The sequence below is a fragment of the Ruditapes philippinarum genome, unplaced genomic scaffold, assembly GCF_026571515.1.
Source record: "Ruditapes philippinarum isolate M1 unplaced genomic scaffold, ASM2657151v2 ctg2831_1_1_1_1, whole genome shotgun sequence".
NCBI classification, from domain to species: domain Eukaryota; kingdom Metazoa; phylum Mollusca; class Bivalvia; order Venerida; family Veneridae; genus Ruditapes; species Ruditapes philippinarum.
Window position 1 is genome coordinate 147,375 of NW_026865163.1, and position 25,984 is coordinate 173,358.

The window sequence follows — 25,984 nt, forward strand, 5'->3', positions numbered from 1 at the left end:
TGACAACAAAAGTACACTTATCCCCCATCTCCACATAAACTTAGATGAGCACAAGACTTAGTAAACAACAAATGTAAACTTACCCTTCATCTTGTATTCCAAGTTGAGCACATGCTCTGGTAGACAGCAGTCGTGGATGATCACAAATTTTTTTCAAGACATTCAGAGCAACCAGCGGTGATTTTGTTGTCATCAGCAACTGGAATATAAAAATTTGTTTCAACACACAAAATCTTTAAATCATATGATTTTAGTAGCATTTATTGTTTTGTTTCTTAAATTTGGATTATTTTTCACAATTAGAATAATCCTTCTCAAAAATTTACTGATCTGAAATTGTTCACACAATATTGGTTTAGACCTACATCAAATGGAACATGACTTTTGAAAAATCATTTCCAGTCCCATGATGCAAAAAAAACACCTTTAATAACAATACTCAACATTACTGAAGGAATCAGGGTCCCATAGTCGCTGGGGTAAAAATATATTAATATACATTAATTGGGGAAAGAAAAGAGGCTGAATTTGGGACCAAAAAAAGTGAAATGAGTGCCCCAAGACCATAACAAATACTATCCAATATTCAATCAAATATTTCTTACCTCTTTAACTGAATCTAGAGAGAGAAAGTCCTGATATATTTTCAGTTGTGTGTCTCGCAGGAACGTCCATACAATTAAATCATTCTTCCTTGTCATTGTTGGCATGCTGAAAGAACAAACATTTAAGCATAATTTAAATAATTCATTTCATGTTGGCAAGGTTGTCTTAAGGAGGTGCCTGCAGTCCAAAACCAATTTTGGGTCGCCTGAAAACTTGTTTCAAACCCATTTTGGACCACCTAAAAACTTAGAAAACTTCTTTGCTGTATGTCATACTAACCAAAAACACATGAAAAAATCCAAAGTCTTTGGCGGGATTTAAACCCACAGCGATGATGGGCAAGTAGCTTGACCATAACAACTTAGCCACAGATGACCCTATAACTTCAGTATTCTAAGAATACATATGTACTGTCCCTAGGACATGAATACATGAAGGCATAACACCCAGCAAATACATAAAAACTATCTTGTACAGGAATTTATTCCTATCATTACTTACACAGCATGGGTGACACCAGAATCAGGCTCGTCTTTAGAAGCTTTCTCTCTTTCCTTCACCTCAGCCTTTGTTCTCCTGAGGAAATATGGAGCTATGATCTTCTTCAGACTTTCTGCCATCTCCAGTCCTAACTTCTTCTCACCTACAGTAGCATCTTTTTCTCTTGCCTATGATCATGAAATATTAAATAAACAGTGAAAGGGGGTAAAACATCTTTAATTGTGCTTTGAAGCAATGTGCTTACTGATTCATGCTAATTTTTTATGAAAACTTTGACATAAATGCTATTAAAATATTGCACATTTGTAATATTGCTTTTCATTGTACATCTGTATGTGTCAATTTATTAGGTTATTTCTTTTTTTTTCTCTAACAATGGAAGTTTGCTGTATTGAATATTTAAATCATATAATATACATACTCTTGTAATAGGATTTTCAAATTCCATTTTAAACGTTTTCTGCAAGCCAAGCAAAGATCCTTGATGAACAAAATCAAAAAGTGACCACAACTCCTGAAAGTTAAAAATAAATTAACATAACAACCTTTTCTTCAGTTTACTTTGGTCTAAAGTTTTATTACCAATCTCAAAATAAATTAACAGAATACTTTTCTTCCATGCCTGAGAAAACAATATTATACAAACACAATATTATACATATTTCAAAATAATAAATATCTTTGCCATTTACATACATGCATTGAGGTTTAAAGTATCTGCTGCCTAAAGTATACAAAATCACTACATTTCAATTTTGAAAAAGAATAGTTTAAAAATTTCTGTATGAAAGAAAATTATGTTCTTTATAAAGCAAATTTGCTTAAATAATACCATTGTTTTGCCTCACATTGAGCTCTAACCTAGACAAAACCTGTACTCTGCACAACAAACTAGATAATATATCATAACTGTCATAGGTTCATTACAATAAGTCAATTTTTTATACGGATATTCTCTTGAACTGACAATAAATCATTTCAAAGTCAAGGTTAGGCACATTTGTTCAATAAATTAATATTACTGTATTTGATCAATCATAATCAATTTTGTGATCATAAAATACTAATATGTTCTACAGATGACAGAATTGGTTTTATCCTTTCCTTAAAACACTGCTGATTTTCCTGAGACCACTTTTGATTTTCATAGAACATATGAGTATTTCACGATCACAAATACTTACTTTGAGATTATTTTGAACAGGTGTTCCAGTGAGAATGATCCGATTATGGGCAGGTATAGCATGTACACCTTTACTTGTCTTTGTTGGGTTTTTTATTTTATGTCCTTCGTCCAGTATCATGTAATCCTGTAAGAGAAAGCATCAGTGTCAGATCATTGTATAACATTAATCTTTATTATGCTAATTACCTTAACTAGACTTGTCCATCTTTCAATCAGGGGTAAAACCGTTTATCATTTTTAGGGAATATTTCAAAATATGTAATGACTGAATAGCAAACAGTGCAGACCACCATCAGACAGCACAGATGTGAAGGCTGGTCTTGGTCTGCGCAGGTCACATGGTAAAATCAGTTGGGTTAAAATGCCCAAATCTTTAATTTGAAAAATATACTGTATGTGTATTTGAATTCGCGGAAGCAAATTTTCGCGGAAAGGTCCATTTTGGGGGTCTATACAAATATTCCCGCTTTTTTGAATTCGCGGAGGTGACTGCCGAATATCATAAATTCGCTTAGATTAAAGAAAAAAATAGGGAAATTACGGTAATTATCGTAAGAGTTCACAGTTATTTAAATACCTGTGTCAAATAATACGCTGTTGTATATAACAAAGACATTGTCAATGTCTAGCAGACAGATTATGGCAAGCAAAAAAATGCCAGTTAACATGCATGGTTTTTCACAGTATGCGTCATAAACATCTTGACATCTGCTCAGATCATATTTTGTTGTTTTTTCTAAACAAGCAATGCAAACAACACAAGCATAAACAATTTCAACTCATGAAAAACTTGCAACACAAATCACAATTACTCAGTAAGCATTTTTATAAAATCGTATGTATTGAAAGCATATTACACTGATATATTGTTCTATACAAGCGCGAAAATATGACTATTAAGAAATTATTGGTGTAGAAATATTTGTGCTAAACATGGATTCGCGGATCAAATGTCACCGCGAAGATGGCGAAAATTTGAAGCCCGCGAATATCTCTACATATACAGTACCCTTGGGTGATCATGATTGAAATGCTATTTTAAGTTAAAAATATACTCTAAACCAGTATGCTGATGAAAATATGCCAATACAAGAAATTTACAATATTGTGAGAAACAAATTTTACCATGTTGACACATACGTTCAGAACTTTAACAAAACTGGTGCCAAATCAATGACAAGATGTAATTTCATGCACCCTGATGATAATACAATCCATCTGATGAATCAATACCTAAATGAAAGACTTCCAGATTTCAAACATACAAAACTATGGGACAAGTGATTCAAAATGTTCTTTGGTTTGGCAGCTCATCTACAAAGTCCCATTAACAAAATACTGTATGTTACTTGCTCCCATAATCAGACTTCTCAGCAAGCATACTTAATGATAAACTAGAAATGTGTCATCATGCCACGGATGCCCCCGCATGCAGCCAAAATTTCAGATGTTATAATATTTAGTTCCAAATTTGTTTGCACAAATTATTTTTTTCATTTTAAGTTCAAAGCCCTTAAAACTTTTCAATGTTAATACAAACCATTTTCATACAATGTTCAAGGCACTGAAATTATTCAGTCTTAACCTTTTGAAAATGGCAAATTTCATATTTGTAGCCAAAATAATGGCTACATACATTTCCACAAAAGTATGAGTGCTGAAACTGAAAGTTCAAAATTTTTCCAACATTCAAGAAAGATAAGTTTGTCCAAAATCATTGAACCACGACCAAATTCAAACTTAAACTGCTTATTCCTAAGATGTATCTATATTATTTTCAAAGTGAAAGGGACAAAACTCTGCCAAAGAATCATCTAACCTTGACCAAATTCCAACTTGACCTGCCCAATTCTTTGACATATCCATATGTCAAATTTGAGTTGAATATGTAACACTGTTGGGTAGATAATAAACAGAAACTGTAAATTTCATATTATTTTCAAAGTGAAAGGGGCATAACTCTGCCAAAATCATTGAACCATGACCAAATTTGAACTTGACCTGCACATTCCTTTGACGAATCCATATGTCAAGTTTGAGTTGAATGTGTTGTACCACTGGGGAGATAATGAACGGAAACTGAAAATTTCATATGATTTTCAAAGTGAAAGGGGCATAACTCTGCCAAAAATCATCAAACCATGACCAAATTCGAACTTGACCTGTATTTTCTCATGACATATCCATATGTCAAATTTGAGTTGAATGTGTTGTATCTAATGAACAGAAACTGAAAATTTCATATTATTTTCAAAGTAAAAGGGGCATAACTGTGTTGTACCGTTGGGGAGATAATGAACGGAAACTAAAAATTTCATATTATTTTACAGTAAAAGGGGCATTACTCTGCCAAAAATCATCGAACCATGACCAAATTCGAATTTGACCTGTATTTTCTCATGACATATCCATATGTCAAATTTGAGTTGAATGTGTGCAACTGTTACTAAGATAATGAACGGAAACTGATGATGACGGAATGACAGAAGGACAGAACAGGGTAACACTATATGCCCCGGCCATTACATGGCGGGGGCATAAAAAGCAATACCAACTTCTCAACTATCTAATATTTTAGAAAATTTTACCACACATACCCATACAAATTCTCTGCCATCTTGTTGCCCAATTTGCTCCCAGCTTGTCACTACTAGACCATATGTAGTCAAACACACACCACCTCGCCTCTGGACACGAGCTAGAGCCCTTTCCTTTTCTCTCTTGCTGTTACCATGATAAGCAACCACTTTTAGACCTGGTGCCCTAAAAAATAACAGATACAAGAATATTAGATATTGATATATTGAAAACCAAATCATTGTAAAAATAGAGAAAATGTAACCCTCAAAGCTTTGAATTTTCATCAAGTCAAAGACACTTTATCCCTTTAACACATAACCAAAGTATTTAGATGTGTAGTTTTTACTGGTCATCTGCTTCTGTAAATTATTTGTGTGAATTTTCATGATTTCTGGACATTCTATATATGTCAAAATTATTGTTGTTTTTTTTTCAAATCTGTATTGACTATTGATCAACAAAAAATACACCAACATTACATCAATGTCATTTCTATAGATGACAGCTCTATATTTACCATTTCTGGAATTCTTTTTCCCAGTTCACCATGACAGCTACAGGCAGCACTATAAGAACAGACTTGACCTTCTGCATGTCAAACATCCCTGATAGGAAACTTATTATTTGAATTGTTTTACCCAGTCTGAAAAAAAAACATGTTTCACAAAACAATAAAATATAGTTTTCTGAAAACAGAGAAGACTATAGATTGTCACTATAAAAAGAGAAACAAGTACTTGGTCATTATTCTGATGGAGTACCAGAATACTCCGAAGATTTCATAACACTTTCTAGCAAGTGTATAAAATAATCTACCTTCCATTTCTGTCTACCCTGTCATGAGTATAATACTAATACGTAACTAATGTGTCTTGTCTTCCCTCTGCCATTCCCCAAAAAAACAAATATTTCATTGAACATAAAACATGAACAAGTATATTTAAAACATGCAGTCAGGCTTGTTTATTTCGACTTACCAGTACAATAAACAAAGTAGCAACATGACAATGCAAAGAATCAAGGTTTTTTCAACAATAGCCACTACAAACCTGGGCTACACTTTTTTTGCTTTTTCTTAATAATCCAAAATCCTAAAAATGAAAGAAATAATCGATTGTTGTTGTTGTATGACAGTAAATGCCATGCAATTTTCCCTTCCAAAGGAACCCACCACTAGCGCCTATTTTATGTTTAAAAAAAAAACGGCAGATTTTTATCGTAAGGTGAGAATTTATTACATTTGTTCATCTTTTTTCTCTATATAAATTTCCACCTGCCTCTGAAAAATTGGGGGAAATTCTCAAAAATGTGAGTGAATCCCCCATCCCCATCCCCCCCCCCCTCCTAGAATAGACACCACCATTCCAAAAATGCTGAAAATAATTATTGCATATATTCAATAACACATACCCCATGTCATCTCCAAGAATCCCGCCTTTTTTCCTTCTGAACAATGACCAGAGCCATAGAACACCCTCCTGCTGGTGAGCATACAGATTGTTAAAGAGATCACGGTACAGGTAAAAACCTTTACCTAGATGTAACATCCCGTTATCCTCATCATCTTCATCAGAATCATCAGCATGGGCCTTTATATAATCCTAAATTTTCAACAACAAAAAACAAATAACTTCTCAAGATATACACAAATACTAATCCATGTTTTCCCAATTTTTTTCTTTTCAAATTATTTAGAGAAATATCAGTTACAGACATACTGAGGATTACCTAATCAGCTTTGAAAAGTAAGCTAGTACCCAGGACTCAAAACAAAAAGTTTGATGCCAATATACCTATAGCTCTACCTAATGTGGTAATCTAAATACAATTACTTTTCTGGGTTCTTAAAACAGGAACATATGATATCAAAACCTTTTTTCTTCAAAACAAAACACATGTTCAGCCATTTGTGTTTGCTTTGGAAGGGGAATGTAACAAAAAAGAATCACTTCCATTTTGTAAATTATAAAGCAAAATAGAATCACCTCCATTTTCTTGATTTTCTTTGCCAATTTTTCACTGTAACAGATACTAAGAGCCTTCTTATTCAGTTTCAATGCATCTTCGATATTTCCTTCGCCTATAAGCTTCTTTGCTTTCATCACTAATTCATTAAACCTTTGTTGATCTACCTCATCAGGATCATCGTTTTCTTTGTTCTCACCTATTACTAACATGAATTAATGATTTATTTTTCAGGTCTAAATGTTAGGGCTGTAACAGTTTAGCAGTACAAAAATATACTGTGGTACAGAGAAAATAAATATGGTACAGTGGTTTACATTCAGTTGTACCCATTTTATCTAAAAAGTCTAACTTGGTTTTCTAACCATAGACATGAAATTACTATGATATAATAAAAACATTTACTAACATTATGGATGTCTATCTTTGATTCTATATTCATAATGAGGTTTTACATTGCACCACCACTGTAAAGGTTATTTAACTGAAGGAGTAAATGATTTGCAAATAAATATTTTTCAATTGGCCTTAAAATATGTCAGTATGACATCTAAAATATACCTGAACTCTTTGACAGGTGTATATCAGAAATTCTCTTGCTTGCATCATCAATATTTATCTCCATTTTGATTTACAACTTCTGCTTTCTTTACAGCGAGCTTTCAGTTAAAATACTGTAAAGTAACATTAATATCCAGTCATATATGACATACACCTTTAAAAAGCATAACAATTTAAAAAAAAACATATTTATAAACATATTTATATACTTATTGGAAAAAGGTGTGTTATAGTTTCTGAAAAATGAGTGGCGAGTTGCATACCTTTACCAAATATATAGATATTTTTTCTTTCTTTTCTTTGGGGGGCGGCAGGGGGGGGGGGGGGGGGCATAGAGACCAGTCAATGTACGAACACCTGTGATATATATCAAGTTTAAGATTAAGAAAGACTTGCAATTTGTGTTAAAATATTTAAAATCTTTTATAGGGGAGGTTCAAGCCGAGGGATAGTCCAATAGATTAGACATTACAGGCTTGTTATAGTTTTATGTTGGTCAAGCCTGACGTCTAATAGTTATTGCTCAAAAACGCGTAGCATTTTGAAAATTTAAAAAAATGTCTGTTGACTTGCCTTTCAAGCTTTATTCAAAAGCTTATCTTCTGTTCTTTCAAATGCATGGTCTATCATTAACAAAAACTTTCAAACAATGTACTTATCAATTAAAAATAAAATATACATATCAGTCTATTTCGCTCATCGGCCATACTGGTTAAGTAAAGCGTTTTACAGATTGATTCCAATTTTTTGAACGGAAAAATATATTCGAACACACTGACGGTGCATGGGCAATTATTTCGTTGAAAAAATATTCCGTTAGAAACTTCTGGACTCATTTAAACGCTTGCATTTGAATTAGCCAATCAGATTTCGCGCACTGTATGGCGGCCATTTGTATATTGGCTGTACAAGGAATTTAATTAAATGAGAGGATTTAATCATGACTTTTCGGATGTGACAGTTCAATTATTTTGTTAAAAGGTATTTATTTTTTAGTTTTGTTCATAAATAGGTCAAAATTAATGTGAATACACGCTGTTTTAATTGTTTAAATTCATTAGATCTAAATCGATGTCTAATGTCAATTTTTTTGCTACACGATTTTGCAAAGATCTGTTAAGACCTAACGTAACATGGAAAATGAAAAATGTAAAATATCAGATTAATGAATGATAAATATGAAATAGGTTACGTATAGGTCTTATAATTAGGACTAGCCGAGGGATAGGGTCTTTATTTTTAAGAGGGAACTATCTAGGCAATAACGTCAACAGAATAAAGTTTGGTACTTTTCTTTCTAATATACAGCATATATTTTACATGAATGAAATAAAGTTGAGTGAACATATAAATGTTTTTAGCTTTCTCCATGCACAACTTGCCATTCAAATAACATCGCGAAAATATATTGCAAACGACATCTTAGACAGTCTCATATATTTTTAAAATGTGACATCGTTCAGAAAGATTTAAAATATTATATTGATTATAAATATACATATCTTATCTATAATCATACTTAAAATACCTCTTACAAGAAGGTTAAACTGTTAATTAAGGCAAAATAGAAATGTCAAAATAAGCGCCACAAAAACCGGTGTATTTGTTATAAATCTGACATTATAAGTTTCGCTGCCGTTTTAGGTTTCAAGATACTAAATTATCATGGCTGAGTTTTCATTATTTGAAAGACCCTGGGACAAGTTAATATAAATTAATAAGGGCTCGTGTCTATGTTTGGTCTCAATATTTAGTTCTATTTAGATTATAAATCTATTATGATGCCTGTTTTGCTAGTTTGTACCTGGAAGGGCAAACACAACGGTTTTCCTGGAGTCACAATTTTGCCATTCATGAGAAAAAAAAACATTTATGAATTTTAATATGTTTAACGATTCCTTTTTAAACAAAACATAAAGGAGACAGTACTGAGTACAGTATGTATTTTTTTACATAATACTTACAGTAGGGGCCTACAGGTAAAATTTAATAAAATTATGCGTTTTAACCAGTAGAAGAAGAATGCATATATTTGATTTGTACCTTCCATTATTTTATTTTATTTGCACTTGTTTCAAGTTCATTTACATCATTATAGATTGTATTTAAACATAAAATTACTTGTTAAAACTAGTTAATCTCGGATATGTTCATCTGTTGCTTATTAAATTTGATTCTTATCAAGAAAGTCAGATAATTATGCTAAAGAATTTCAATCATTTTAAGTCAAATAACAGGATAACCACTCTTGAATATTGTAAACAGGTCTTTTACCGATGGCATTTTCCTGACACAATGTAGCATGAAAATCGCTCAAGTTGATCTGATACGCAATATTAAGTCTTCTTCCAATAGCTTCACATATTTTTGAGAACCAGTCATTTTTAAACCGCCAAAATATTTTCAATCCAATGTTTTGTGCTTTCAGACCAGGTCAATGGTGCAGTTTGACTTTGACGACGACTGAGAACATGTTACTATTTAATCTAACTTTGAGTAACTAAACTTATCTTTGACTTTGTCTTTAACTTCACTTTATTTCCTTTAGAAGGTACTAGTAATAGAAAAATGATTTTCAATATATTTCTAAAATGTATACATTGTACATGTACTTACTTAATTCTTGTGTTAACTATAAAATAGAAGAGAAAGGCATTTATTCAGTAACATCATATGGATTTATTTATTTGTTCATTTGTTTAATCTTTACATGTTTACACGTATACAACACACGTGAATAAAAAATAACAACCTGAATCGCCATTCTGTACAGAATTACATGTACAAGAGACAATTAGTTATATATTATGTCCTCATTGTTCAGGTCCATGGGATTCGAACCCATACCGGTGTGGGGCAAATAGTTTGAAGTCAACAACCTTAATTAACAACATAATGTGTGTCGTGACTACCTTTCAACAATAATGGATGACGTTGAAACCAATATGTCAATGATACCTTTTGACAAAGTAAAAAGAAAGGCAGTTAAACATGTACTTTTCAAAATCATAAATCACCATGGGATGCAATGTATTCCGTATATCGCAAGGCGTTTATCATGCATGCTTTTCATTTAGGTCAGATTATTATAGTTTCCAATCACTTCGTCACTCACTGACACATACATTTGCTTGGCCTTAAGCAGACGTACATGTACAACAATATATCGTTTATTTTAAGTTGCAACATGTAACGAATGTAATGGATAGTGTCAAACAATCATTAATATCCCTAAAGGCGTCTGATGTATTCGAACAGGCAGTCACTTTTTAGTTGTTTCCTTAAAAAAAGCTTATTCAGCTAGAAATTGCGGTGAATCTTTATGTTGAATGTATTGCATATCGCAGTGACTTCTCTAGACAGATGACGGTGTTTGACAACAGCTATGTCACTTAAGAAATTCCTCATGAAATACGGATCGTCTGACCAGAGAATTTTATTCTATGTGTTATGTTTGAGCCTATCGTGTTTTCTGCAGGTTTTGGGCTTCTTGCTTCCGGGATGGGGCTTGTTGAAAGGTGATTTATTAACGATTCATGTGGGACTTTGGTACAGAGTTACGTGTAAGAAAGGGGATGGATGTCAGACGGAATCCATGGTTATTGGTCAAGCTAACCAAGATAATGGTAAGTTGCTTTGTTTACGAGAACAGAATGTTTTGACCATAAACAAATCTAAAACATTATCTAAGTCTTTCAGCAAAAAAGAAAGTTCATTTTTATTGCGTTTTTAAAGTTACTGTAACACAATTACTTATGGTTTTATATCATAAATATAATGCTCAAATGAAGATTTAGCAATATTGTAAGTTCCACATAGCATTATTTTTAAAGATATTACCGAATTTACATATTCATGTTAAAAAAGGGAGGTAATTAGAAATTTATTTTCTATAAATTCTAAGTCAAATTTTTCAGTTAGAAATGAATGCATATGTTTTAATGATTACATATAATGTGGACAAAAATTTGCAGGACATATTTTACATATTCTTCAATGTTTGAAATTCGTTTTAGAAGCATAATTATATACATTATTATATAAAATTTCACTTAAGTGTGGTAACAACCTTAATTACAACATACAGGATCTTTAACCTAATTGTTTTCGTGAATACATTTAGTTTTTCCTTTACAGATATGTTGGAATATCAAATAGAAACTTTTATTTCACTCGCTGCGTGTGTCATAGCCATTACTTCTCTGGTGCGGTATGTGAAAAAGAAAATCACAACAATCATTGTTATTGGAATGTTGGCCAGCTTGTTGTCTGGTAAGAAATATTTGACGTATTCTTAACTACAAATAACATTCAATTGTTAACCTTTTGCTTACTCGTTCGCGACGAAAAATAGCGATCAATTTCAAAAAGACAATTCTTGTAAAACAATTGCTAGAATCGAAAGTCGTTAGCCTTTGTCGCCAATTTAGAGCCAGGCCATCATGCACAACCATGCAATCTGACCAGACTCGTAGAGCTGCTGACTACTGACATGGATAAGCTTAAGATGTGGCAGACCACAGACAAATCAGCGCAAACTTTGAACAAATATATTTCTGCATGGATTTTTTTTTAATTAGGATAAGCTTGAGCTCTTTTACATTTTGCCTGGTTTAAGTAGATCTACAGGCATTATTTCTTCTTTATGACATGTTTTTACAATGTATAATTATGCATGTTTTGTAACGTATTTAGTATGTTACATTTTGGTTTTACATTTTCTCAGGTGTCCTGGCACTTTTAGCGTCTGGTAAAATGGGATATAAATACCAACAGCGTCATAACGAACAAATGAACGGCTATGGTAGAAGTGTTTACAAGTCACCGTACTCCCTGTTTTTAACCGGAAGTGGCGGAATGATTGCTTGCCTAATAACCTTTGTTCTGGTTTTAGAGATTCATATATTCTTAAAGAAGTTGTATGCTAGTGGAAAGCAATATATAAAATCTGAACAAGCAATGGTTGCAATGGCTAACACAGATACTCCATATTCCACTAGTCGGCCAAATGAAAGTTCTAGTAGCAATAGTACGATTAATACGGTCGCTTCTGTGGCGACCACAGAAAATTCAAGTACTTCTCAGGAATACAAATCAAACAGGAATGAAAACACGTACATGTACGCTTGGCCTTCGACTGAAGGTAGGCGTGGTTCGAAACCTGTCCCGGAGTCAAGTGCTGTAGCTGATTCAACTATCTATACTGATGACTTCACAGGCGATCCTGAATACAAGAATGTTGTGCTGGCTAATGGACAACATTTTATTATGAACAACATTTATAATATATAAACAAAAAAGTACATGATAACTTCTTGTTGTTGTTGTATATTTTAATTTATTTATTTATTTATTTATTTATTTATTTATTTATTTATATCATTATTTATTTATTTATTTATTTAGAACAAATTTATAACCTGCAGTTTCAATAGTGACCAAATAATGGCACGGGCATCATAATAGTGATTTTAATGATTCCATAGCAACAATCAAGCTTCTCTGATGGAGGAAAACTAAGTTATGCTGTCCCACCATGTATTATTTCAGGCACAGGCCTGTACAAAAGTAGATCCCCCAACCTTCCTTAATTAGGCTTCCTGAAACAATTCCAAGACCCTACAAGCATCCACACCCTCAGCTGAGCTTACAAGTCACATTAATGTTTTCTGTACTTTTTTTTGAAAACAAAACCTGTATTGGGACAGTCGAAATTGAGGAAAGTAATTAAAAATAAACTATCGATAGACTCAAATTAATGGCAGTCTGATCACTTTGTAAAACAAATGAGGATATATAATCGATTAGATCTGCACGTTTTCTAATAAATTAAAGATAATACAAAAATAATGACCCATTGTTTATACAAGCAACTATACGTACATATACAAGCAATATACATGCATGCTCCGATATCTTTATAAGCGTTCTTATTTCGTCTGATCTATGATGGATAGAAGGCGGATCATTCGTAACACCTCATCGATTAAAACTTTACCATAGTACGACGGAAAGTATCGTTAAAGTTGAGAATGGTTCTGCTAGAATCAACCGGTATTAGTCAAGAAGTTATGAAATTAATAGTACCAGTTTTACATTTGATTTAAATAGCGTTGTTCATATATATTTTTATTTGTTTGGGTCGTCAGACCAAACAAATAATGGTAGCGAAATTTCAGAGTCTAATGCTGTTAATTGCAATTGCCTAAAGTAGTCCACTTTTCTGAAGCGGTTACTTCCCTTTATATGTACGTACACTAACGCCGAAAAATTCAGGGGAGATCAATGCGTAAAGATTGTCAAATGACAGGCGCATTAATTTTCAGGCAAAGTAGTTCCCGAATGGTCGAAGATTTCTAATATTGTTTCATTCTTTATAGATATACATGCTTACAGTAAGCTCCATGATTATTAACATCTGTGTTAAACAACAGGTTTAGCGTCGAAATAATAAGAGTTACAAACCCTAATTTAGAATAAAATGGTTTTTCATAAGGCCGATAACACGTAATTTCACCGTGGCCGAGAGGTTTGCACGCTCGATTATGAATCGAGAGGTCTGGAGTTCAAATCCCAGTTGAGGCAACCCATTTTTTTTAAGTCAAATAAACATTGAATTGACTATCAGTGTTGCAATTATATAGCCAATGTATTACAGTTAAAACACTGGAAAACATTGTAGGCACTTTACAAAAACAAATTGGTTTATAATCGCATAACCTTCACCTTTCTGACATTCTGAGACCCGAACAAATTCAGCGCCTTCTGTGCTTTGATTTTTAATAACTATTAGGCTCAACACAAATTGACATGGTATATATATGGTTCATAATCGTCGGATACTCAGATCTCGAGTAAACCCATAATAAGGCGTCTCAGATATATACCATCTAGATTAATCATATAAAAAAGAAACTTTACTGTATTTATGGAGATCAGGGTCCGAGGTAGCTCAAATTCAGATCGCAGGTATTTGATTGTTCAGAAACTGCCACAGAATTTCCGTTGTTCAATAAAAATCCTGAGATTTGAGACAGAACTCGGAAAAAAAGGCCTGGACTCCGTAACAAAAATTATATAAATATAAATATATGTTTGACATGTTTATTCACATTAAAAAGAATAAGAAGCTTTAGATATTGTGCAATAAATCACATATGTTCTATGCGCATTAAATCAATAAAAACATATACGATCAGTCAGTTAAATCATACATAGTAAAATGGCAAATTATTGAATATACATGTATTCACCAATATGAAATTTCTTTAAATAATAAATAGATCTAGGCATAATAACAATATTTAAACATTTCAATTATTATAAATGTATCATTTTGGGAGAGACATTCGATCGATGCGCAGAAGAGTACGTTCTTGTGCACATGAAAACGTTTAAACAAATTTTAAAAGATGTTAATTTGGATATCTTATTATAAGAATATATTTACTTCATCAATAAGGTATATACGTAATCCAAAATGCGTTACAAAATAGACGTTTTTTTTTGTTTTGTTTCACAATCTACATCATACGGCGGTTCTTCAACTACTTTGATATTTACGTTTAATTCCGTTTTTACGGACTTTTCCGAACATATGTGTGTAAACTAAAAATAGAACAGTGACGCTAAAGGTAAACAATGAATACACGTGTAATGGATAAACAAACTTTTGCAGCGAATGCGTAAATTAAGAAGTTACTCATTTGTCACCTGGTTAAGGCATTGTTTTGAAAACTTAAAAGGTAAGTTTGTTACATATTTATTCTTTTGCAATGTTTAGATTGTTTTAGATTACTTTTATTTACTAAAAAACAAGATACTGTAAATAAACTATGTAACGTTCACAACTCGATCAAATTCAGCAGCGCTGACATCATTTTGTGAACGACTACCTGTCGTACAGATTTGAAGCTAAAAGAAACATCGTAAATTTCGATCAGGTGCCGATGCTATTGTACCTTAAAATTTAGTTATATACATCTGGGATGTACTATCGTATGTTCCAGTATACATGTATAAATGCGTACATTTAAAGCGAATTTGATATTTGAAAACAACGCAATTTCCTTTGTTTTCAAAACTAGGTCGATCTGGATAAAATTAATTTTTAATGATTCAAGTTTAAGTGGTCCGCGTGAGTCACTTCTGTTAATAGCTGAAGGTTTATGAGATCTGATCAGTTATCTTGCGTAATCTATACAGGATACTGAGTTGTTGGTATGTATATAATTAGTATACCACTTAAAGTGACTCGAGTGATACCGCGTTCCAGATGACCTTGATAAAGTTGCTAACGTTATAAAGTAACTTACGTAACGCTATGACATTGCTTTGAAATTTTCATTACTTAAATCTAATGCGTAGTTTAAATTTGCGCTCCGTTTAAGGAAATTTATTCAAAGATGAATTGAATGCACTTTGACTTTTGTTTGAAGCAGGATATATCGGAAGATAAGAAAATTGATATTATGTAAATTCGTAATCACGCTACGACAGATCGTATGTGATCCTATCTAAAGCTTGGATTTTATCTGCGAAAATTAAACTCTCGTTTTTTCCCAGGCAGATGAATATATGACAATAATTATATAATACCTTGTTTTGCTCACAGGCACGAGTATCGGACCAGCCTGGAACCAGATTGAAAACCTGTTTAGATCTATACTATACTATAACTATAGTATATTTTTAAGGGGGCTAATATTTATTCTTTTTGGTGTTGTTTTTTTTTTTTTTTGACACATTGAAGATGAACACAGGTTTTTTTATCAATCTGGTCATATTTTTTCTTCCCAGGTCCGATACTCGTGCAAGTCGTTTCCGAAGTAAAGTTGATTCTAGATCAGAAGACTTTTATGTAACAGAAATGAGGTTCATGTAAAAATAAATGTCTCAGGGCGGATATACATGTGTACATTTGTATGTTATATAGTAAATGGTTGTCTTGACACAGTGACGGTCCAATATCTGTTTTACATCTACACACACACACGTATTGAACATCCGCATTCTTACCAACAGTGAAATTATAGATTTGTCTCTACCAATGCTTGAACAACGGCTCGCAAAATCGTATCGGAAAAGTAGTAATTTTATAAGAATTGTTATTCTGTAAGATAGCGAATATTTGAGAACAAAATGGGTAGGTATCACTGAAATAATGCATGCATTAAAGCAAAGAATAATGCAAAAATCAATACCAGACTCAGATCGATTGCAGGGCATCGCAGACATGTTATGTTTTCGTATGCTGTTTTTTCGTCTGCTATTCCGTACATAGGGACTTCTGCATGTGTGCATTATGATTATGTTAATATGATTTTATTTTGCTAAGAAATGAAATGGAAATGTAACTGTGTTCCTGTTGTGTTGAGGGTTCTTGGTAAGAAAAACTTATTGATAAGATTTAGAACTGCCATGTCTGGATGTATATTGAAGCTTTCGTGTTAGGCTTTAAACGCGGAAAGGTTTTGTTAAAAAGCTGGAGGAATTACCGTATATTGATTGTATTTCAAGGTGGTTCGGATTGACCCTTATTCTTCATTTGTCAAAACTAATCACATATAGTTTTGATTATATTATCCAGTGCATAGTGTACCTTTAGTTTAGTTTAAACATATTTATTTTAGCTCGATTGCGAAACAAGTTTTTGCATCTTAATTATATTGATCACTCTTGAGTCCGCTTCCTGGAACTAACCGGAACTGGTGTCATAAGAGGTACCGAGTCGGGCTCGAACCCATATTCACAAGGTTGAGAGGCAGACACATTTACTACTAGGCCATCGCTCCCCCATCGCACTTTTAGAAATAATTCGACGTAACTGTGTTTCTACAGACTAATTTGTCTTTAATTACGAAGATCTATTATCTATGGTGTCCAGTTTGAGTCAATTAAAATATCGTCATGATCACCGGTGCGTAGACATGCGAGAATGAAGATTCATCTTCGCGAGCGTCTTAAACGGATTACTGATGATTAAAGTTAAATATGCAAGAAATAAAACGTTAAATGACGCAGAAGTTCCTCGGGATAACGTGAAATTTTGCATCTTTCATCAAATGAAAAGGACCACACTAGTGATTTAGTAAAAACATATTTCATTTCAACAAGTCATATAATTACAGATATGCGTGTATAAACAACGGACAGGAAACTCCGAAAATAGACGAAAATCCGATTCAGATCCACAATCCTTTGCGCGCTTCGGTGATAATCGGGCTTTCCCGCTAGTCTCCGATTTTCGGCGTAAACCCGATACCCGTGAATTATTGCTTATATTGCCGACATGGATTTCAACGGAGAAATATGTGTGTGGAAAAGTGTTTTGTACGGTTTAGAATAAATAACTATTGCTTCTTATATTAAGTGAACAAAATTAAGTCTTTTTTGTTGATGTACCTCCAGGAATTCAATGTGGCGGTATTTTGGCTACTTTTACCAGGATGCATCAAATCTCGCAAAATCTCGCGACATATGATAAATTGCGGGAACATAATTCCGCCGATACTGATTTTAACTGTGTGACGTCACAGTTTCTTCTCCATCTTATATTTAGCTCCATGATATAATGTATTGACCCAAACAGGACACCGTAGTTATGTTAGATTACGCATTCCAATGACTCATGTTTGTTTTTCAGATTTCTTTAAAGTAAACATGGATATAGATGACTGGAGAATCGGGAAGAGTTCTTCAGAGCGGTACATGCACATGTTCGAGAACCAGATAGGATGTGACGTCACTTTCTCACTAGGAGAAGAAAGGACCATATCCGTTCATAAGTTCATTTTAATCAGCAGAAGTGCGGTGTTCGAGACTATGTTTTGTGGATCTCTTGCTGACAAAAATACTAACAAAGTAATCAAGTAAGCATCATTTCAAGTTTCATAATCAGTGATTATAGTCTCTTTTTTTGCTATCGCAATTACATAATACTCTACTCGCAATGTATGCTCGCTCTCCAAGATATCTGGAAGAGACCGGGCTTCTTAAGGAATAACATATCAGGAATATACATCATATTGAACAGAAATATTTATTAAACCGATATTTATATTCGTGCACAGGAGCTTGACATTCTATAAATAATTGAAAAATATAAGCAAATAATTAAAAAATAACGCAAATATTTAAACACTTATAGTACAGATGGGGTATATTTGCCGTTATTTTTAACTATTTGCTTATATTTTTCTATTATTTATAGGATGTCAAGCTCCTGTGATTTAAGTAAATCTATTATCAGTGTACCGTATTACTAAATTTTGAACTTGTCCTTTATGATCAATATCAGACAGGAGCTTTTTAAAATGTATAGTAGTTCATAAATATTGGAAAAATGTTTATTGTATTTTAACAGGATTCCCGATGTTGAAGTTGACATATTTATGTCATTTCTGAAGTTCATGTATATGTCACAGATAGACCTGGACGACCAAAACACATTACCGATGCTCTACGTGGCCCGGAAGTATTGTGTGGAGGATTTAGTGAAAATCTGCGCAGACTTTTTACGCGCCAAAATGACACCGGAAACAGTTTGTGAAATTTTGGAACAAGCCCATACATATGATATCAGTGACTTGAAAAACATGTGTTTGCAGTTCATATTTGAAAATGGCAACTCCGTTCTCTTGTCTGCTGGGTTCAAAGAGCTTTGTTTTGACTGCGTCCAGCAGATAATCAAATCCAATGATCTGTTTGTGGAAGAAAGTGATGTTTACATGGCGCTTACAGCCTGGGCAATAAAAGAATGCGCGCGCAGAAACCTGGAAACACATGGAACCAATAAACGTGCTGTACTAGGAAACTTGATTTTTAAGGTCCGGTTTCCTACAATGGACAGGATTTTCTTCACAGATGTCGTTTCGGCAGACGATATTTTAACAGACGCCGAGAAGATTGCGTTGTTCCAGCATATGTTTGGATCATTTGGCAAGCAGGATCTTGGATTCCCTGATGTAAAACGAGAGGCACGGCTTATCAAGTGTATGCGCTTCCCAAAGAATGAGCAAGGCGGAATTAGCTGTGAACCTGGCTTCAAAAACTCCAATTTCGGCATTGACGTACGTTCGTCAGAAGACATTATGTTACAAGGCTTGATTCTTTTTGGTGCTTGCTCTACTTCCACTGGATCTAACCAGTCAGATTCCGTATTCAAAGGGATGTCCCCTGCTATACCAATAGAAGACCAGCACGTGAAAATCGTTGTTTCCGGTGTTCCACAGCACCAGTCGGAAACACTGACATTTGAATACGACAATGTTGATGTTCCTTTGCAAGAAAATTACCACCTTTTTCTCAAAGAACCAGTTTTGCTGAAGAAAGGTCGCTTGTACGCCATACAGGTCAAGCTGGATCTATTTCTTCCATACCAGACATACAGTGGAATGAATGGGCTTACAGAAGTTGACAGTGGATCTATCAGATTTAATTTTTATACCCACCAGTCTTTGATAGCTACTACTGTGGAGAAAGGTCAGATTGCCGGACTACTTTTCTCGAAGCTTCCCGATCCTGAGCGAAGTGAGACGTCACTTTCTCCGCGAGGTTCGCCCGTGAAAAGAGACCTGAAGGATGACTTCCGGCCATGTTTCACGAAGAAAGAGTTATTCCCATCAAGCTCATATTAAGTGACAACAGAACAGTATTTTATTAAAAAGTATATTCTGCTTTTCATAAAATTAGGTACAGAGTTTTCTGCAACTTCAATTGCCGTGATCTTTCACCGGATGTTATTTCACATGGTGTGCGGGAATAGCAAACAAATAATTGACCTTCTCAGAAATGTTACTCAAACGTTTGATATTTATTTATATTTTACGGAAGTAGAATTTTTCCTGTATCTCTACTGTAGTGTAATAAACTTCACCATCGAAGTTCAAGTGATATTATATTTCATATAAAATGTTTGTGCATTGTAGCTTATATAGTACTACTATTGTATAGTGGCTTTCAACCTATCACGAAAAATGTGTATAACGTTTTTATAAAGTTTGATATTGAAACTTTGTTGCACACATTCTGTGAATGTGGGTACAATGTATAAACTGTACATGGCACAACTCAGCTTCCGTAGATATTATTTTCTCGTTCTTAAGAGAGCTAACTCCATCTGTGTATTTTTTGTCTACTCGAGTTGTTTCCCTTCTTATTACCCTCTTTTGATTGATTTATAATCATGTGATACTTTATATTGTGAGTGATCATTTACAGCAGTATGTAATATTCTAGATTCTGGCGGGACAACATATACATTACATACATACAATGTGTATGTTTTTATACTAAGGATGGCTTGTTTGAATAAACATATCGACCAATAAATTATGTTGAATTTCATTCAGTCATGAAATTCTTTTTATCATTTTATGTCAATGGCACGGTACAATAATTGTATAATAGAAGCGCCATATTGAAAAATGTGGCTACGAGAATGTTTGGAGTTTATTTTTCAAGAAATGCATGTTTTTGTTCCAATGAAGTGAAGAATGTTAAAAAATTTCAGTCAACATGTCAGTTTTTTTGTTGAATTTTATTCCATATATATGTAACAGCCATTTATGTACATTTGCTTGATATATTGTGATTACGTCTTTTTATTTTGTTAGATATGATATAGGTTAATTGTGATGTAGTGGTATCAATTCTAGCTACATCGTATTCCGGACTTTCTTAAATAAATTATTTAAGTACATAGTGTTTGTTGCAGAGAATTGTGTTTTTACTTTACAAGTCGCAAGTAAAACCCCAACATATATTAACAAAGAAAGCATGCTCATTTTAGACACATTCAGTCACAGTCAAGCTTTCGTAAAAGTCAAGCAGTTAGTCACTTTTCAGAAAATGTGTATGACAACCCCACGGTCATTCCGTATGACTAACTGTTATACGGTAAATAGCGCTGCGATAAGAGAATTATGTCCATGGAGAACAGTTTGAGTCAGCTGAGTCGGCCAAACCTAGGGTCAAACAGTCGGCGTCAGTCAGTAAAAATGAGTCAGTCTAAGGGCCAGTGAGTCGGGGAATAAGTAAGCCCGAGGGTCAGTCAGAGAATATATCAGTCTGAGGGTCTGTCTAATAATGATAATAAAATCTTTATTTATAGAAGGTAACATACAAAGTTCACAGTAACAAGTTTTCTTATTTTTAGTATGGCCTTCTGATTTAACAATAACAAAGAAAAAAATGTAGATCTATACAAATATTTAAAATCTTTTGGTATATAGAAAAAAAGGAAAAAAATTAATGTAAAGGTTTGATAATTTTTATTCATTCATCCGACTTACACTCCTATTTATTATGGTAATTAGAGATAAACTCGTAATGATTAAAAAAAAGAGAGAAAAAATGATGATATCAACATTTACAACAATTAAAATATAAAGATCAATTTTCATCATGTATCTAACTGTAAACTTAGAAAATAAATTTTACAGTTGTTTTTAAAAGATTGTAAAGTCTGTCAGGGAATAAGTCAGTCTCGCATGTACAGAAGTAATCAATTCCTTGCGAAAGTGAAGGCAACTAGTAGTGGTAAACTGCTTGACAGCCTGCCCAGGAACAATGCGGTGGCTGAACTGTGCTCTGGTTAATTCAATGTGGTTTTCTGCCGTGATCCGGAGTGAAAACTATAAACACCATCACAAGTCTGTCTGGTGGTCAGCAAATAAGGGAATGAATCAGTCTGGGGTCATTTTGTCAGAGAACCAGTCTGAGACCCAGTGAGAGAATAAGTCAGTCTGAGGAACAGTCTATCAAAGAATAAGTCAGTCTAAGGGTCAGTCAATCAGGGAATCAGTCTGGAAGCCAGTAACTTAAGGAATAGGTCTGTCTGTCAGGAAATAAGTCAGTCTGTCAATGATTATGTCAGTCTGAGGGTTATTTAGTCAGGGAATAAGTCTGAGGGTCAGTAAGTTATGGAATAGGTCAGTCTGAGGATCAGTCTGTCAGAGAATAAGTTAGTATGTCGGAGAAAGCCGAGTCATTTTGTCACCCACTTAGTCTGTAATTTATAAAGTCAGTCAGTCCAGTCAATCAATGAGTTAGTCGAGCGAAAGACATCTAAGATAAAATATTCGGACGCCATCCGAGGTAACGGGGAAATTAGAGAAAAGAGTTAGATGTCAGTTCTGGTCATAAAGTGCGTAACTTTCACAATTTAAAATTTGGTTTACCTGCTGTTTTCATATACCAACTTACTGTCATTCCGAAAAGGTTCAAAATGGCGACCAGAGGAGAGGTATTACAAGTTATGCGAAAAGTATCTGTTGATGTACGGTCATCTGTTGGACAACGAAGACGCTAAAGGGTAAATTGTTTGTATCAAAGACATTTGAAATTAAGGGCGATTGGGTAAAAATGTTTTAAGCTATTTTTAAGCTATTTGCTCCTTATTGCGTCAAACAATATCCTGGTATTTAAATTTTGTGGCGAATAGCATTCAAGGGAATTAATTAACAAATATAATTAAGAAACTTATAAATATGAAATTTAGAAATGTAAAAAATATGTTTAATCTATATATTTAAGTTCCAAATGAAGGTGTGGACTTCATATTTTGTGATGTTCTTAGGGTTTTTTTTCTGAAATACTATACAGTTTATTTATCTTTTCTATAATTGGTACCAATTTTGATATCCGATCACATGTAATCTGCAAGGCAAAGATCGATCTTAAAGATTCACTTTAAATTATGTACGAGAAATTGAAACTGAAACGTTTGCTATAGATACGGAAATATTTACAATTTTGAAACAAGCGCGCACATTCTTTAGGAACTAAGTGTAAGTGTTGCTGTGCAAATTTTTGCAATATTTTGTTCGAATTTTTATTTGAACACCATGTTTTCTACCCGTTTAGTTGTGAAGTAAATGCTTTGTTGGCAAATTAGGAGAGTAACGTACTGATCACTCGACTTTGAAAACCCAATTTTTTTCTTTCTTTCTTTCTTTCTTTCTTTCTTTCTTTCTGTTCAAGTAGAAATTTACTAATCGCTTCCAATAGCATCGACGTGGTATACCTTTTGAGGTGTGAACTTGCAAGGTACTGTGTATGTCTTGTGTGTATGTGCGAATATTTCACGACTGCATGTTATTTACATTTAAGAGAAGTCTTTTTCCATTTTTACAAAGTTTTCTTCCAGTTAATTTTGTTTCTTCAGCCTAGCAATAAAACTGTTTTAATTACGTCTTTATTGTATTTCATGTATTTGCTTTATGAGTAAAGTAAACAATTATTTATTGTTAATACTATCTGTGTATGCAAATGTATCATTTCTAGGGCTCGTCTTTCACTGAATTTATTGTCCAAAATCGTGGAAATAATTATATAAGAAGTAATTAATTGCGGTAACTGTTTTGTAATGATTACAATACGGGACATGTTGACAAGACCAGGCCACGGGCACAAACGTTACTTCCACAAGAATAATATCGGCCTAATGATAACAGTCATAATACTCTAACTCTTTTAATTGTATGTTTTGACATAAGTGATTATGAATCTAGCATGGTTTCTCGTTCTATCACGTGACGCAATAAAACATGTCGCGCACCAATGTTTTAGCACGTATAAATACAGAAAATATAAAAAATAAATTGATTGTTATTAGTAATAACCGTGATTTGCTGTATCAGAGAGGACTATTTTTTTTAATAATATCGAAAATAATCGAAAATTCTAAATTACTATGGCAATGGAGAAACTACTTCTTACGTTTATTGGAATTGTATTTTTGTCTGGTAAGATTTTTATTTTGTTTCCATTTGCACTTTATTTTTTTGTTTTTCTCTCTAACTGTAAAGCTTTGAAATAAAATTTGTAATATTTCCTTATTTTGAATAGTAAAGGACATTTAATTTGTCGTTATCGGTTAATGTTTTCTTTACTGCCATAAAGGTTAGTGTGCAAGTTAGTATCTATAATGTGTGCATCAAAGTGTTGTCTGTTGAATGCATCAGTCATGATATCTGCTGAGAAACTAAGCTGAATGCAAACGATTGTGTTTCAAAAAGATCCAAACTTTTTTAAAAAGAGCACACTAACTATTAGAACATAATGCTTACATTTATTGCATTTTATTGTTTAAATATTAATTTTTGTATCAATATCATTTCAGTAATTATTGATGCACAAGATATAGGACGCATGCGCAGACTCAGTAAGTTTTTAGATTTATACATGTAATTTTGCCTTGTATAGTATTTCGTTTGATATTAATTTTATGGCCACATGAACAAAATCGAAATTATGTATCTTGTATTTCAGAAGAAAATAAAATGTATGTCGAACAAGAAATACACCTGTATGAAAGAAAAAGACATATTACTTGTGTATTTTGATCACAACATCAATTAAATATGCTATCAAATCTGCCCTTTCAGATTGTGAAAAAAATTTAAGTATTTCTAAAGAAATAAATTAGATCAAAACTATCTCTAAACTCAATTGAATTGAATTTCAAGTTTTTAACTTTTACGTGAGTGAATCTTCTTTAAGAAATATGTACAAATACAACAATAAACGTAATAGCTTGCACCCTGTTTTTCTTCCAAATTAGCTCTGATTTATTTTACCCATAAGTTTATATGATGGATTTCGCTGTACTTAATTTACAAACAACAAATTCTGTTCACGTGATTATGAATCATAACATGAAAATCCTTGTTATATTTACGAGCACGTGCTTTTGTGGTTGATATATCGAACCTGGCGAGTTGGGAGGATTTATGTTGAATTGGTACATGTATCATTAAAATTCTGTTGATCAACTGAACTCTGGTGTGTTATCAATTAATTTGAAAGGAAACAAAATAATATAAAAAAATTGAGGGGAAAAATACACACAAATAAAAAACAAAACAAAAAAAAACAATTAAACTACATGTATAATAATTCTAATAATATAATAATACCTATGTCGGACATGTCAGATAGCATGACATACTGTGAAAATTGGGCGGGAAATAACTAGACTCATTCGACCTGTGCAGACCAAAATCAGTCGGCACTTCCGTAATGTGTCTGATCGTGGTCTGAACTATATTCGCTATCAAGTCAATGTTTTGAAATTTTCTCAAAAAATGTTGAATAATTTTGCCCATATCGAATGATTTGGATATTTATTGTGGCAAGGGTTAACAAGAACATTAAGACGTATTTTGTATTTGTTATTATCAGTCAAAGTATTAAAAGTCATTATTTGTACGATACGAAATTCTGTTTTACTGACCAGTAAACATCGTGTTTATAATGTATGACTAAAATAATAAATATTACGAAGTTAATGTCACGCCAAATGTTTCAAAAAGCGTTAACTCATCTCTTCTTTTATGATGGTAAAAATCATTATAGTATATATAATTATACAATGTTGTTATCGCCTGCCTAGCCTGTAAATAACGTGTATAATAATTATTATAAATCATGGTCATATATAAGTATTTTATTACCAAGTCGTCACATTTATTACCCTATAACCTGCCAACGTTGTATAAGAGTTAAGTGACCAAAGCCGAGGTATTTATGCAAATATAAGGAAGAACAAATAACTAATAAATAGAACCTACACGAATGATT

At 33.1% G+C, this 25,984-nt stretch overlaps 3 protein-coding genes across 5 annotated transcripts in view; 2 read left to right on the forward strand and 1 right to left on the reverse strand.

Moving 5' to 3' along the window:
* The window catches only part of LOC132728059 (DNA excision repair protein ERCC-6-like), a 43,572-nt gene extending 36,070 nt beyond the window's left edge, over nt 1–7,502 (reverse strand). The window contains exons 1-10 of the mRNA XM_060713670.1: nt 7,400–7,502; nt 6,859–7,037; nt 6,284–6,474; nt 5,391–5,516; nt 4,891–5,056; nt 2,292–2,417; nt 1,529–1,621; nt 1,108–1,274; nt 606–711; nt 84–199 (exon numbers count right to left, since the gene is read on the reverse strand). Of these exons, the coding sequence (XP_060569653.1) occupies nt 84–199; nt 606–711; nt 1,108–1,274; nt 1,529–1,621; nt 2,292–2,417; nt 4,891–5,056; nt 5,391–5,516; nt 6,284–6,474; nt 6,859–7,037; nt 7,400–7,463 (1,334 nt within the window). The 5' untranslated portion in view covers nt 7,464–7,502. The remainder of the gene's footprint in view (nt 1–83; nt 200–605; nt 712–1,107; nt 1,275–1,528; nt 1,622–2,291; nt 2,418–4,890; nt 5,057–5,390; nt 5,517–6,283; nt 6,475–6,858; nt 7,038–7,399) is intronic.
* Nucleotides 7,503–10,695: 3,193 nt separating this feature from the next.
* LOC132728067 (uncharacterized) lies at nt 10,696–12,709 on the forward strand. The gene is made up of 3 exons (XM_060713676.1): nt 10,696–11,025; nt 11,537–11,671; nt 12,126–12,709. Exons 1-3 carry the CDS (start codon nt 10,785–10,787, stop codon nt 12,689–12,691), a joined length of 942 nt encoding a protein of 313 aa, XP_060569659.1. The 5' UTR covers nt 10,696–10,784; the 3' UTR covers nt 12,692–12,709.
* Nucleotides 12,710–14,995: 2,286 nt separating this feature from the next.
* Nucleotides 14,996–20,647, forward strand: LOC132728058 (BTB/POZ domain-containing protein 6-B-like). 3 transcript variants are annotated; one of them, XM_060713666.1, is made up of 3 exons: nt 14,996–15,144; nt 18,045–18,270; nt 18,765–20,647. In XM_060713666.1, the coding sequence occupies exons 1-3, from the start codon at nt 15,081–15,083 to the stop codon at nt 20,035–20,037; spliced, it is 1,563 nt and encodes a 520-aa protein (XP_060569649.1). In that variant the 5' UTR covers nt 14,996–15,080; the 3' UTR covers nt 20,038–20,647. The 3 variants fall into 3 exon arrangements, with proteins under 3 accessions (XP_060569649.1, XP_060569652.1, XP_060569651.1); XM_060713669.1 differs by lacking the exon at nt 14,996–15,144 and adding an exon at nt 15,596–15,619; XM_060713668.1 differs by lacking the exon at nt 14,996–15,144 and adding an exon at nt 16,637–16,784.
* The last annotated feature ends 5,337 nt before the right edge of the window (nt 20,648–25,984 follow it).